The sequence below is a fragment of the Camelina sativa genome, chromosome 13 (genome assembly GCF_000633955.1).
Source record: "Camelina sativa cultivar DH55 chromosome 13, Cs, whole genome shotgun sequence".
NCBI classification, from domain to species: domain Eukaryota; kingdom Viridiplantae; phylum Streptophyta; class Magnoliopsida; order Brassicales; family Brassicaceae; genus Camelina; species Camelina sativa.
The window spans coordinates 3,618,176-3,632,631 of record NC_025697.1 but is presented as its reverse complement, the minus strand read 5'-3'; the positions used below and the strand labels follow the sequence as shown (position 1 = coordinate 3,632,631).

At 37.0% G+C, this 14,456-nt stretch overlaps 3 protein-coding genes across 4 annotated transcripts in view; 2 read left to right on the top strand and 1 right to left on the bottom strand.

The window, feature by feature from the left end:
- Positions 776–4,807, top strand: LOC104734906. The gene is made up of 10 exons (XM_010454588.2): positions 776–1,275; positions 1,587–1,707; positions 2,127–2,212; positions 2,352–2,733; positions 2,826–2,926; positions 3,080–3,146; positions 3,427–3,654; positions 3,747–4,193; positions 4,279–4,351; positions 4,422–4,807. The coding sequence occupies exons 1-10, from the start codon at positions 857–859 to the stop codon at positions 4,676–4,678; spliced, it is 2,181 nt and encodes a 726-aa protein (XP_010452890.1). The 5' UTR covers positions 776–856; the 3' UTR covers positions 4,679–4,807.
- On the top strand, positions 8,745–12,840 carry LOC104708211 (probable E3 ubiquitin-protein ligase HERC4). Of its 2 annotated transcripts, none has more exons than XM_010454582.2 (14): positions 8,745–9,254; positions 9,674–9,750; positions 9,883–9,961; positions 10,504–10,563; positions 10,673–10,774; positions 10,868–10,961; positions 11,067–11,109; positions 11,206–11,251; positions 11,328–11,374; positions 11,441–11,543; positions 11,760–11,814; positions 11,919–12,022; positions 12,103–12,182; positions 12,319–12,840. In XM_010454582.2, exons 1-14 carry the CDS (start codon positions 8,957–8,959, stop codon positions 12,436–12,438), a joined length of 1,308 nt encoding a protein of 435 aa, XP_010452884.1. In that variant the 5' UTR covers positions 8,745–8,956; the 3' UTR covers positions 12,439–12,840. The 2 variants fall into 2 exon arrangements, with proteins under 2 accessions (XP_010452884.1, XP_010452885.1); XM_010454583.2 differs by having other exon boundaries at positions 11,763–11,814; positions 12,319–12,646.
- The window catches only part of LOC104734904, an 8,376-nt gene continuing 6,662 nt past the window's right edge, over positions 12,743–14,456 (bottom strand). The window contains 4 exon segments of the mRNA XM_010454586.2: positions 12,743–13,066; positions 13,168–13,479; positions 13,577–13,801; positions 13,898–14,056. Of these exon segments, the coding sequence (XP_010452888.2) occupies positions 12,953–13,066; positions 13,168–13,479; positions 13,577–13,801; positions 13,898–14,056 (810 nt within the window). The 3' untranslated portion in view covers positions 12,743–12,952.

The following is a 14,456-nucleotide window of genomic DNA, read 5'->3' as shown; positions in this document are numbered from 1 at the left end:
ATATGATAATGATTTCATGGAAGGTGGAAGGTGGAAGAGATGGTAAACAATGATCGTAATGTCGAATGTCAATTTTTCCTGTTTTTGTGTTTCTTCTAAAGAAATTTAGAATCCACATTCTAAAACATATTAGAACATATCTAAACAATAAATACAGAATCGTAACCATAAATTTCGATAATTCAAAAAATATTCACTTTCCTTATTTAGTTGATTTTCTTTCTATTTCTAGATTATTCTAAGTTATACATATTATAATTCTAAATTGTTTAGGGTATATCTTCTACTTCTTTTAGTATACATGGTAAAACGTAGAAAATATATTCTGAATTGATGTAGAATGAAGAAAAATGTAGAATACATATTCTTAATTTGGTAGAACATACAAAATTCAGGTTCTGATTTTTTTAGAACAAATTTTCCCTCTAAACTTCGTAGAACATGTACAAACTGTAGAATGAATAATCTAAATGTTTCGGAACTTCAAAAAATCGTAGAAAGTATTTTCTGAATAATTTAGACCAGAAATTATCAATTTACAAACTGATTTTTGACACTCAAAACAAATTTTTGCACAGTTATATACTAACATAATTTTACTGTTTATTTTTTGGTTTAAACTCTTCAAAATTTCAATATATTTGCTAGTAGGTAAATTTTCGTCACAATTGACAATCTAAAAAAAATAAGTGCATATAGACAAAAGTTGGGAAAAAGCTCGTTATTTTTATAATTTTCCATTAAAATATCCAGTGGCTGAGAAAATTTAACGGTTACAGTTCTGCAACAGTATCTTCCTTTTTGTACATCCACACTGACTCTGAGACTGACCAATTTCGTCGAACACCTTCTTCTCATGTCAGTGAGCAAGCTTCCACATCTCTCACATGGCGGCGTTCACAGTCACACTTCCGATTTCTTCAATTTCACCAACGAACCAGTGGTTTTGAGTGTATTGCTCCCATGTCCCTCACGGATCCGAGTATTCTCGGCTATTTCCACCACCGGGATTGGCGGCGCCGGGGTCGCTAAGTGCCACGGAACGAGACACAGCGGCGCCGGTGGTAGTAGAGGTGATAACGGGTTGAGGAGAGAGAGCGGATTAGGTTTCGATGAGAGAGGAGAGAGGATAGTGCGTTGTGAGGTTGATGTGGTCTCTTGGAGGGAGCGGAGGATAAGAGGCGAAATCTGGGTCGATTCTGATTCTCAATCCGTTTGGAATGTTCTTACTGATTACGAGCGCCTTGCTGATTTCGTACCCAATCTCGTTTGTAGGTACTTTACGATCGCTTTGGTGATTTCATATAGAATTCTTCAGAGTAATCTGTAAAGATCCAATTTTTTTGTAGTCTGGTTGTGCTTAGAATGCTTTCTAGTGATTACACTGACTCTACTTCTCCTTGTTGAGTACTGATAGATGCTCTTCTGTGTCTTCCAAGTTCAAACAGTTTTGCTTTTGCTTCAGATGTTGTTGTGATTGTCTCTTGCTGCTGAAACAAGTTTTTACAGATGTATGTATATATGTGTATGTATGTTGGAATTGGTGAGGTTAACATGGCTTTGATGGTTGTTGTTTCAACTTCTAGTGGGAGAATTCCTTGTCCACATCCAGGACGTATATGGCTGGAGCAACGAGGTCTTCAAAGAGCTTTGTATTGGCATATTGAGGCTCGTGTTGTCCTCGATCTCCATGAGTGTCTAGATTCCGTGAGTACTCTGATGAGCTTTTAATTTTCTCTTGCCCTAATGGTTGGGATTTGGGATCTTGTTTATACGTATGTTTGAGCTTTTGAAACGAATCAAGAGGTTGCCTTTACACTGTATGGCCTGTAATCATGATTTAATAGGGAATTGCCTGCTCCCTACTTTCTTTAGATCCTTAATCTTAAACTGTTACAAGTTCAATAACAAAGAATCATAGTGAGGTTTACTTGCTAGAAAATCAAAATTTCATTGTTCTAATGCTCGTCTGGTCCTCTTTTAACCTGCTTGGCACTCTTTGAATCGGATATATTTCTCAGGATTAGTTAAATATATATGATGTGGTCTTAGATTACCTTGTTTCTCACTCCATACATGTCTATTAATGTTGTCTCATGCTCTTTTCCGTTTTATGATCGTTTTAGCCAAATGGCCGTGAGCTTCACTTCTCTATGGTAGATGGTGATTTCAAAAAGTTTGAGGGAAAGTGGTCTGTGAAATCTGGTATCAGGTACACTCAGTAATCCCCGTAAAAAGTTTGTGTGCACATCCTAAAATCATTTAAATCCTTTATATATGCGTATCAGAGAAGCTGTTTCTGTAAACAAACTGTTATGCATTTCAAAACATTTATTTTTCTCTTTCTTCAGGTCCATAGGAACTGTCTTGTCTTACGAAGTAAACGTCATTCCAAGATTTAACTTCCCTGCCATTTTCTTAGAGAGGATAATCAGATCAGATCTTCCTGTAAATCTCCGAGCCGTAGCTCGCCAAGCTGAGAAAATTTATAAAGACTGCGGAAAGCCGTCAATAATAGAAGATTTGTTGGGTAGAACATTTTCACAGCTGGCCCCTTCTCATGGTATTGAGTTTGATAGTCTTGCTACTGAGAGATCTGTTGCCTCCAGTATTGGATCATTATCTCATTTAAATGAATTGAACAATAATTGGAGTGTTTATGGGAAAGTATGCAAGCTTGATAAACCTTGCACCGTGGACGAAGTTCATCTTCGTAGGTTTGATGGTCTATTGGTAAGTAGTAGGTTCCAAAACTTCCTATACATATAAAAAAACGTTCCCCATCTTTTCTGGTTATTAATCAGTGGTTTATTTCTTGGATGAAGGAAAATGGAGGTGTTCACCGTTGTGCTGTTGCTAGTATAACAGTTAAAGCTTCTGTTTGTGAAGTTTGGAAAGTTTTAACTTCTTATGAGAGTCTTCCAGAGTGAGTAATTTATCAATTTGGGGATTCACTTTTCTGACCTTGAGGAGGATTTTATTGCCAACCTTACTTCTGTGTTAGTCTTCTTCAAATATTGGCTGTGTTGGCTTATATATCTCTTGTTCATTTGCATTTTATTGTTTATGAATTCATCAGGATAGTTCCAAATCTGGCAATCAGCAAGATTTTGTCACGTGAAAACAATAAAGTCCGAATACTTCAGGTATGAGCATTCTCATTCACGGTAACCTTTGAACCAAATTTGGATTGGATTAGATGAATGCATTGGAAAGTATATGACCTGAAGAGATGGACTTGGGTTCGTCTCTTATTTGTGGATGCGAGGCTGCACCCAAATATGAACTTATAATTTGCTCGTCCATGATTCAGAAAGACTCTGCATTTAGTGCCGTTTTGAAGATCAAAATTCTGACACTGGCCAAAGCCAAGGTTTCTATCTTGGTTTCAAAAAAATCTATAACTAAACCGAGTTCTGTTTGCAGGAAGGATGCAAAGGCCTGCTTTACATGGTGCTTCATGCGAGAGCTGTTCTCGATTTGCATGAGATTCGTGAGCAGGAAATCAGATTTGAGCAGGTTGAAGGAGACTTTGATTCGCTTGAAGGGAAATGGATTTTTGAACAACTAGGAAGTCACCACACACTTCTCAAGTATACCGTGGAGTCTAAAGTGCGAAAAGATACATTTCTTTCCGAAGCAATCATGGAAGAGGTTTGATTAACAGTTGCATATTATATTCAGTGTCAACTTCTTCTTCTTTTTTGTTTTCCTATTGTAACGATGCTCTCTCTGAAATTTTTCAGGTAATATATGAAGATCTCCCGTCAAATTTATGCGCTATTCGTGATTACATAGAGAAAAGAGGAGAGAAATATTCAGAATCTTGTAAACTGGAGACATGTCAAGTTTCAGAGGAAACATGTTCTTCATCTGGTGCCACATCGGTTGAGACAATTTACAATAATGATGATGGTACAGATCAAACTAAGCAGAGACGGAGGATTCCCGGTCTGCAAAGAGACATCGAAGTCTTGAAATCAGAGATTCTCAAGTTCATATCAGAACATGGACAAGAAGGATTCATGCCCATGAGAAAGCAGCTTCGGTTACATGGAAGAGTTGACATTGAAAAATCGATTACAAAAATGGGTGGATTTAGGAGAGTAGCTCTGATAATGAATCTTGCACTTGCTTATAAACACCGGAAACCGAAAGGATATTGGGACAATCTTGAAAACTTGCAAGAAGAGGTAAGTTTTTCGACATATTTCTCAAGTTAAAACCATTGCATTGTATGGTGTTTACACGAGCTTCTCCCTCTGCATGTGTTATCAGATAGGAAGATTTCAACAGAGTTGGGGAATGGATCCATCATTTATGCCGAGCAGGAAATCGTTTGAACGCGCAGGTACATACAGAAAACTCAATAAAAGCTTCGTGTGTTCCGTGATAGTCAGCTCATTGGTCTTTTGTTTCAGGTCGTTATGACATTGCGCGGGCGCTCGAGAAATGGGGAGGACTACACGAAGTGTCTCGTCTTTTAGCATTGAACGTGAGACATCCAAACAGACAGCTAAATTCTCGTAAAGACAATGGTAACACAACACAGAAAACTGAATCTATTCATACCAATTTAGACTCGAAGGTTAATGAGAAACATAATCCTTATGTCTCTCAAGACACAGAGAAATGGTTGTATAATCTTAAAGATCTTGATATCAATTGGGTTCAGTAAAACCTTTATGTACATAATAAGTACATTTCATTATTTGTGTAGTCTTATACTCGCAAAGAATAACATGTATTTATGTAAATTGAAAACAGTGTATTTATATAATAATCTCAAGTTTTCAGTCCTCAACTATTGAACCAGTAGTGCAATGCTATTTTATTTTTCTTTGGTGTTTATATTTCCCATAGATGGATTAAATTTAAAATAAGTGTGAGAGAGCACAGAACAGTAAGGAGGATAATAGCAAGAAACAAAGAAGTAAAAGGCAAGTCAATGAACTTTGATAGTGATGGTTTTAAGAAAGAAAAAAAAGTCCCGTCATTGTCTTCAATGTGAAATGAAATTACACGTAATTAGAAACAAACTTTTTTCTAGGTTTTAGATTATATTACAGAAACCAAGTTGCAGAGGTCGTGACTCCTGACTGAAGAGAGAGAGGGTAAAGAAAAGAGTTTGGATGTGAACTGTGATGTGAAATGGAAGAAAATCAAAATTTAAAGGAAACAAAAGACAGTAGAAAGCATAAAATACATGCATAAATCTAAAAAATAATAACATTGACGACAAACTATCCGAAAATCTTTTCATATGTAGATTAATAAAAAGAAGGAAATATATTTACAACATTTTTTCATATGTATATTAATAAAGGCTTCAAGAGAAATGATTAAAATGTGTAGCTTTCCACTTCAGAGCCTACAAATAGTCAACAAAACCTACATATTTCACAAGAATTCTATCCAAGAAGATTGACAAAAAAAAAAGAAGTAAGAATGTGATATATGTCGGTTGGGGGGAATGAAGCCTGGTCCGAGAATCATTTAGGCTTTTCATTCTTTTAAAATGACTTAATCTAATGATCTTCTTGATGACCTCGAGCCAGACAACATTCCTCTCAACCATAAACCAAAAAAAAGAAAGAAGAGAACTTCATGGAAGCAGACAGAAGAGAGATGAAGAAGAAGAAGCTAAATAGGGGTATGTGAGAGACGAAAGTGTATATGTAAGAGAGAGGAGCAAATTCAATGACCACAAGACTTAAATTTTCATATTTACTTCTTTTACATTAATTCAGTAAATTTTGGTTACAGTCTTCTTAATATAGTATGTGAAGAGTTGCCTGATATAGAATTTACAGGGAAATCCAGAGTTGTAAAGATAAAACATACAATTGTACATTATATAGTTGTTTATTAATTTTCCTTCTTTTCCGAGGCCAACAGTAGTTAATCGCTCTATATTTTGTTAGTTATAATTGCTTTACTATTTTTTAGTTCTATTCTATGTGGTAAACGAGATCCAAACATTGTAAAATATAGTGGTATAACTATATATATATATACTGATATATAGACAAAAAAATGTAACATAATGGTTTTTTGTCTTAAAAGTGTGAATTGGAGTTAATTCGAAACAAGTACCGACCGTGGTTTCCATCTCATTAATTATTGTCTTATTCTTAGTTTGTACCCCTCTCAATGTACCCCCTCCTACGTACAACGTACTTGTCCTGTTCTTTTATTCTAAATAACAAGAAAAACATATTTCAAAACTATGTTTCATGTAACTTGTTTATAAATAGATGTGTGTTTATATCTTTGTATATATGGATGTATTGGGTTATATATGTGGTTCATGACGACTTCATGGACATATGAATTGATTGTTGTGAAAATGACAAATCATTGTTTTGGTCCTTACCTCGGTACGTCCAAATTTTTCCTATACTAGATCGCTTTGTAAATTTTACGTACAAGGACTATTTTAAAATTCAACTATAAAACATTTTTTTTTCTTTATTATTAGTCAGCAACTCAGAATTACATTTGTATTTATTTTCTACATTATTACTTTACTTATTTTGATGTGTGTGTGTTTTTAAAAAAAGGATCAAAATTCATCTTCGAAAGCTAAAAATTACCATTACCTTCATTTAGCTCACCTTCTAGTATTAGACAGTAACAGTAACAGTAGGAACATATATATTGCATTTGTTTAGGTTTTTTTTTTACAGCTATTGCATTTGTTTAGTTTAAAAGGATATAGAGAATATATTTTTGAAAACTTCGGTTTACAAAATTTAGCTAGAGATAAGTTTTTTTTTTTCTTGTATTAGAGATCCAATTGTTCCAAACGCAGTTCTAGTCTTTGGCTACATATATAGTAAAGTTATAATTAATTTAGATATAGCTGGAAAACAAAGTGAGACATTACATTAACGTTGAGAGAAAAAGGGATAATTTACATAGAAATAAGAAGGATATGTATTGAGCAAACAATAAAAAGCACATAAAAGATATTTGACAGCGATGGTTTTAAGAAAGTTGAAGTCTCGTCGTTGTCTTTAATATGAAATGAAATTACACGTAATTAGAAACAATCTTCTTTCTGAGTTTTAGATTACTTACAGAAACCAAGTTTCAGATCGTGACTCGTGACTCGAGACGTAGAGAGAGAGAGAGAGAGAGAGAGAGAGAGAGAGAGAGAGAGAGAGAGAGAGAGAGAGAGAGAGAGAGAGAGAGAGAGAGAGAGAGAGAGAGAGAGAGAGAGAGAGAGAGAGAGAGAGAGAGAGAGAGAGAGAGAGAGAGAGAGAGAGAGAGAGAGAGAGAGAGAGAGAGAGAGAGAGAGAGAGAGAGAGAGAGAGAGAGAGAGAGAGAGAGAGAGAGAGAGAGAGAGAGAGAGAGAGAGAGAGAGAGAGAGAGAGAGAGAGAGAGAGAGAGAGAGAGAGAGAGAGAGAGAGAGAGAGAGAGAGAGAGAGAGAGAGAGAGAGAGAGAGAGAGAGAGAGAGAGAGAGAGAGAGAGAGAGAGAGAGAGAGAGAGAGAGAGAGAGAGAGAGAGAGAGAGAGAGAAAGAGAAAGAGAGCTTTTGGATGTGTACTTGTGACAAGAAAAGCGAAGGAGAAAAAAAAAAAAGATTGTTTTTCTTAAAGCATGCATAAACCCAAAAAAGAAAAGGGTATGATACATGAAGAAAAGTTATATCATTCAGTCTTAAATCTCTATATCTATTTCAGTTTCTCAAATTTTTTTAATTTATAATGTGATAGATAAATACTTTTTCTTTGTCTTGTAAAGTAATAAAATTTAATAACAAGATCAAAACTTATCTCTTGCGAGATAAGATCAAATAAGAAACTAATTAAGACAAAAACTGAAAGAAGAAATTAAGTGGCCAAAACAAACAGCGATAAGTAGGTTAGGGGGAATGAAGCCTGGTCCGAGAATCATGTAGGGTATTCTTTGTTCGTTCTTTCAAATTTCAATCGAATGATCCTTTCCTTCATGACCTCGAGCCAGACAACATACCTCTCAACCCTACATCGCACCAGAACACTAGAACTCACGTTAATTCAAGAAGGGAAAAGAGACCTCTGTCAGAGAAACTGTGAATATGACGGTGTGATACTAAGAAGAAAGACGAATTGAAAAGAAAAGAGACCAAAGTTAATGTGGTGAAACAATTTCTGTAAGAAGAAGAGAAAGAATGGTACGTGAGACGAAAGTGAAACCGAGGTTTTGTCAATATATATATATAGAGAGAGGAACAAACAAAGACCACAACGTCAAGGTTTTCTTTATATCTCTTCACTTACATTAGGTTAGTATTAAATAATTTGAGTTTGAAAAGTCTTTGTTAAATTTTTGGTTACTGTGTTAATATAGCGTGTATATATAGGGTTACCTCAAATAAAAATTTATAGAGGAAACAAGAGCTGTTGTAAAAAGTTCAGCATGTTTCAAGTAATTCGTACATTCAAACTTTTACTCATCAATTTACTTTGCAATATCTACATTTGTCTTAACTAGTTTCTCATTTTTTATTTGCTCCAGTAATTTTCTATCAAGTGGTAAAAAGAACTCTTCATATATGGGATTTGGATACATGTAAAAGTTGTTTTGTGTGAACAAAAAAAAAAAGAGAAGTTGTTTTTTTTTCTTACAATTTGCCCCCTCTTATAGTTTTGGGTGTTAAATTGTACAAAACAAACTTGAAGGAGAAATTTTAAAGCAGAAGAAAAAAGACTGCAAGGATCGATTTCTAAAAAACGAAAACATTTTTCACAGTCTACAGACTTCGAAAACGGGGAAGACGTAGCATTCTTTCTATCCATCAGTTTCTTCTTCTTGTTGCTGATCATCATCATGTGATTCCATTTTACAGTTGAACAAAAAAAATCCAATTTGTTTTTGAACGGAGAAGAAGAAGGATCCATTCACACCATTCTAAATTCATCTCCTTTTTATCACATTTCCTTTTGATTTCAATTCCAACAAGTGAAAAATGTTGACTAGAGCCCTCGGGCGAGTTCGAATTCCCGGGTCGATGATCCAGAGATCGAATACTCCGAGTGGGGTTTTGAAAGATTCGAAATTGGTGGGTTCGATTGGTGTTACCTTTAGAAGATGGTTATCGAACGAGAGCGGGAAACGATTTGCGGCGATGTGGGGAAGCGGGGATTACGGCAGATTAGGGCTCGGAAACTTGGATTCTCAGTGGACACCCGCCGTTTGCTCTGCTTTGAGGGATCAAAGCATCAGAGCTGTTGCTTGCGGTGGAGCTCACACTCTGTTTCTCACCGGTGATTCCTTCATCAACCCGACTTGCTTTCTATGAATTTTGTATCTATTTGGTGATTATCCGGAACTTTGAAATCGTAAGAAGGTTGCTATGCGATTTGGTATGTGAGTGTCATCTTAAGAGGGAGAAGAATTGTGTTTGACTATTGAGCTGAGAACGCTGACTTGCTGTGATTGAGTCGTTTTTGGTATAACACCATTGATAGCTATGGTTTTGTTGGGTGTAGCTGTCGGTAACCAGTATTAGAGTGACCTTTGTTGGATAGGATTTCTTGGCTTTGGTTGATTGGGCATGTTAATGTTGACTTATTGTCGAGTTGGGTTCTTATAAAGTTATCATCTTTCCATCAATGATCGGTTTTGAAGAATTTTAGCAATTTCTGATTGTTAGCTTACATACACACTCCTACACATGTAACAGATACGAGGAGAGTCTTTGCAACGGGTCTTAATGACTGTGGTCAACTTGGCGTATCAGATGTTCAAAGCCATGCTATGGTATGTTATTAATTGGTAGGTTGGTCAAAATACTACAGGGGTGTAAGCTTTTTGTTGTGCCTCTCTGTTTATCTTCTCATGTACCTTGAATAGTTCGATTATAAGTGATATTTTCCAATGTTGTTGCTGTAGGAGCCACTTGAAGTTTCTGGTCTTGAAAAAGAGATTCTGCACATCTCGGCTGGTTATTATCATTCCGCTGCTATTACAGGTAAACAAGCTGTTAAGCTTCTAACTAGTAAACTCCATGAATAAAAGCTTAACCTTAGGGAAACTCCATTAAACCTCCATTAACATGTAAATACAAACTCAAAAGGTTCAATAACTCTCAGATTACAAGATAGAAATGAAGAACAAAGTGAAAGATAAGATCGGCAACCCTCGCTCACATCCCTCGGGTTCCTCTCTTCCCAAGCAGCCTCATGTCGGCTAACCCCTCACAACATTCATCATATCCCCTTGTGATGCTTCCCCTCTTTATTTATATAGCTTAATCATCTTCTAGGTTCTTCTTAGCCTCCTAGGCAACTTTCCTCATCTCTCACGTGTGAACTTTGTTGCACATGATCCCAAATAGATTCAGCTCTCCTCACACGTGTGACTATCTCTTTTACAATTCAGTCCCTGCATCTTATCACAAGCACAATATTCTTCACTACATTGTCATGACCTGAACCTGTAACATTAATTCTTGATATAGTGTGTCATTCGTAATTGGTCACATAATTACTTTTTTTTTTTTTTTTTCATTAGTTGATGGTGAACTCTACATGTGGGGGAAGAATTCAAGTGGACAGCTTGGACTGGGAAAAAGTAATCACCTATTCCACTCAATGATTTATGCACTGTTATTTATGTCCTAATTCAGTAGTTGTTTGCTCTATTTACATGTTTCTTTTCATTCTTCTTTTTTCTTATGAAGAGGCTGCAAGAGTTGTACGCGTAGCAACTAAAGTACAAGCTCTGCATGGAATCACCATACAAACTGTGGCTTTGGGTTCAGAGCATTCAGTTGCTGTTACTGGTTTGATCCTAGATTCTTGTCTGGATACAGAAGTAACACCGTTTTTTCTTTTGAGTACTCGGAGAAAGTTAAAGGTATCTTTTCCTTGAGCAGATGGAGGTGAAGTCCTGAGCTGGGGAGGAGGAGGCTCTGGAAGACTTGGCCACGGTCACCAGTCCAGTCTTTTCGGCATCGTAAGAAGTAACAGGTTGGTCTGTTTTACTTAATTCCAATATAGCTTTGTCTCTTTCTCATGCTTTTTTCTTCGCAAAATTTTCCCATTTTGTGTTGTTAAGTATGCTCCTGATTGCAGTGAATATACTCCAAGGCTTATCAAGGAACTTGAGGGGATCAAGGTACTCTACTGGTGAATAGTTTCTAGTTACCTAGTGGTGGTTTTACTTATTCGACGTTCATGCTTATGTTTTTCGGTTCGTTCTGTCGAGCACTAGGTTAAGAATGTTGCTGCTGGTCTGCTGCAGTCAGCATGCACTGATGGTATTGATTTACATTCTTAAATTATGCATGTTTTGCCATTTACCGATTTTATGAGGTTTATTTGCTCATAATGTAGATAATGGCTCTGCTTTCATGTTCGGAGAGAGATCTATAAATAAGATGGTAAGAAATTCCTCGATTCCTATTGTCATATATAGTTATGTAAAGCTATCTGATGGGAAAATCCAGGGCTTCGGAGGAGTAAGAAATGCCACAATACCATCGATTATTAGTGAAGTGCCATATGCAGATGAAGTTGCATGTGGTGGCTACCACACATGTGTTGTTACAAGTAATACTCTCTTATTATTTATAGCTTTTTCGATAAATAGGTTGCCACTGAGTCGTTTCTGTATATTGCACATGCCTGTCCTGCTTAAATTTCTTTTCGCTGTTCTTTGTAGATGCCCAAAACTGGTTTTTAGTTTCTGCGAAATATATGAACATATGGTCTTTGTAAGTTGGTCGATAGCAACTCATCCTTTGTTGTTTTCTTCGTTATTGTAAGGAGGTGGGGAACTTTACACCTGGGGCTCAAACGAAAATGGGTGCCTTGGCACAGAGTAAGTTATAATCCGAATGATTAGGATATTTCCCTATAAGGTCTGAAATCAAGGTTCTTGCACTTGTGCCTACGGCTACACTCAATTTATTTCGGATTTTTCAGTTCAACATATGTCTCACACTCTCCTGTGAGAGTTGAAGGTCCTTTCTTGGAGTCTACCGTATCCCAGGTATCTTGTGGCTGGAAGCACACTGCAGCTATTTCAGGTAGCATATATTTATATAAAACATCCCTTTTCTTAACATTGTGCAAGTTATTCAACCCAAATTCTGAAACTTGCTTGCAGATAGCAATGTCTTTACCTGGGGCTGGGGAGGTTCTCACGGCACATTCTCTGTTGACGGACATTCCTCTGGTGGACAACTGGTTTGTTTCGTTATCGTTCTTATTGATCAGTTCCTGACAAATTAACTTCTTATGTGAATGTGATATCATTTCATTTCACTTTCCCAAGAAATTTGGCATCAGAGAAAATAAAGAAATATGGTATGTTGTAATGTAGGGCCATGGTAGTGATGTAGATTATGCTAGACCAGCAATGGTGGACTTGGGAAAGAATGTAAGAGCAGTGCATATATCGTGTGGCTTCAATCATACTGCAGCAGTTCTCGAACATTTTTGAGGACTCCTTGGGCTCGATGTCAATTCAAAAAAATATGTTTTGTTTATTTATTCTTTCTTAAACCCTTATATACTTGGGTGAGGAGATTGTACATCTGAATCAACTCTATAGAGAGAACCTTGTGGTTCTGACCTTGTAATCATAAACGACGGTATATAATCTATACAGAACAAGGTGGATAAAAATTAGGAGCAACACTGATTTTCTATCATCCCTTGCCAAATGAGTCTAACTTTGAACAGCAAAACATTGAATTCTGTAAAAACTCTTTCCTTAATACGAAAACTTGAATACAAAGGTGGAGAGAATGAAAACATCAACACTTTGTCTCCTTTATTCCAAGTCAAAAAACTCGAACGAATGAATTTGTTTTCTCCGTACTATCTCTCACACTCACAATGATCACACTGCAACAGCAGAACAGCCTGAAGCATTGATCTTGTTTTTTTTTTTCGTTATTGTCAACAAAAGAAGAAGAGAAGTATTAAGCACATGAAGGAGATGAATCAATCCCTTAAGCTGCTGATTCCTTGGAGATTTTCTCTGCCTTTGCAACCACCTCGTCGATGCCTCCAACCATGTAAAATGATTGTTCAGGAAGATCATCGTACTTACCGTCGAGTAGACCCTGCAACGATTCACAGTTTATATAAGCTCACATATAATGAACAATCACGGAGAAAGGAAGGAAGTCGTCATCTGAACTAGAGAATCCATGTATATAAATACCTGGAAACTGTTGATGTTTTCCTTAAGATCGACGTACTTTCCAGGGGCACCAGTGAAGATCTCAGCAACATGGAATGGCTGACTCAAGAATCTCTGGATCTTACGGGCACGGGCAACAGTCAGCTTGTCATCTTCACTTAGCTCATCCATTCCCAAAATGGCAATAATATCTTGTAAATTCTTGTAGTTCTGTAGCACCTTCTGCACACCACGAGCTGTGTTGTAGTGCTCCTCACCCAAAATGTGAGGTGAGAGCATACGGGATGTTGAATCCAAAGGATCCACAGCAGGATAGATACCAAGCTCAGAAATCTTCACATGAGAAAAATAATAATGTAAGTATAAAAGCTTTATGAGCACATCACAGAAATATACTGATAAGAAACATCAAAAAGAGACAACTTCACACCTGTCTTGACAGCACAGTTGTGGCGTCCAAGTGAGCAAAAGTTGTGGCAGGAGCAGGATCTGTCAAATCATCAGCAGGGACGTAAATAGCTTGGACTGAGGTGATAGACCCTTTCTTGGTGGTTGTGATTCGCTCTTGTAGAGCACCAAGATCAGAAGCAAGAGTTGGCTGGTAACCCACAGCAGACGGGATACGTCCGAGCAAAGCAGACACTTCAGAGTTGGCCTACACAAGAGAGTATACCGAGTTAAATATACATTCTTTCATGCATATCTGGCACATAGGTGTTGAGTAATAGACACAGCAAATAACAAGGCTCACCTGAGTGAAACGGAAAATGTTGTCAATGAAAAGCAACACGTCTTGGCCTTCGGCATCACGGAAATACTCAGCAACAGTCAAACCAGTCAGTCCAACACGGGCACGAGCACCCGGGGGCTCATTCATTTGTCCATACACAAGAGCACATTTACTTTCAGACTGTTAAGACAGGAAAACAGAGAGAAGTAAGCAACAAAATCAAAGCCATTTGCACGGAATATAACGGTGAAGCTTAATCGAAATTAGATGAAAACCTGCTTCTCGCCTAGCTTGATGACACCACTCTCAATCATTTCTCGGTACAAGTCATTGCCCTCACGGGTTCGTTCTCCCACACCAGCAAACACAGAGAAACCACCTGTTCATAAGAAGACGCACCAATTAATAAATAGAAACAGAGACTAATTAAATAAGCTCTACTTTTGCTAAACAGACCATGAGCTTTGGCAACATTGTTGATCAGCTCCATAATCAGCACAGTTTTTCCAACACCAGCACCGCCAAAAAGACCAATCTTTCCTCCTCTTTGGTAAGGAGCAAGAAGATCAACAACCTGGAA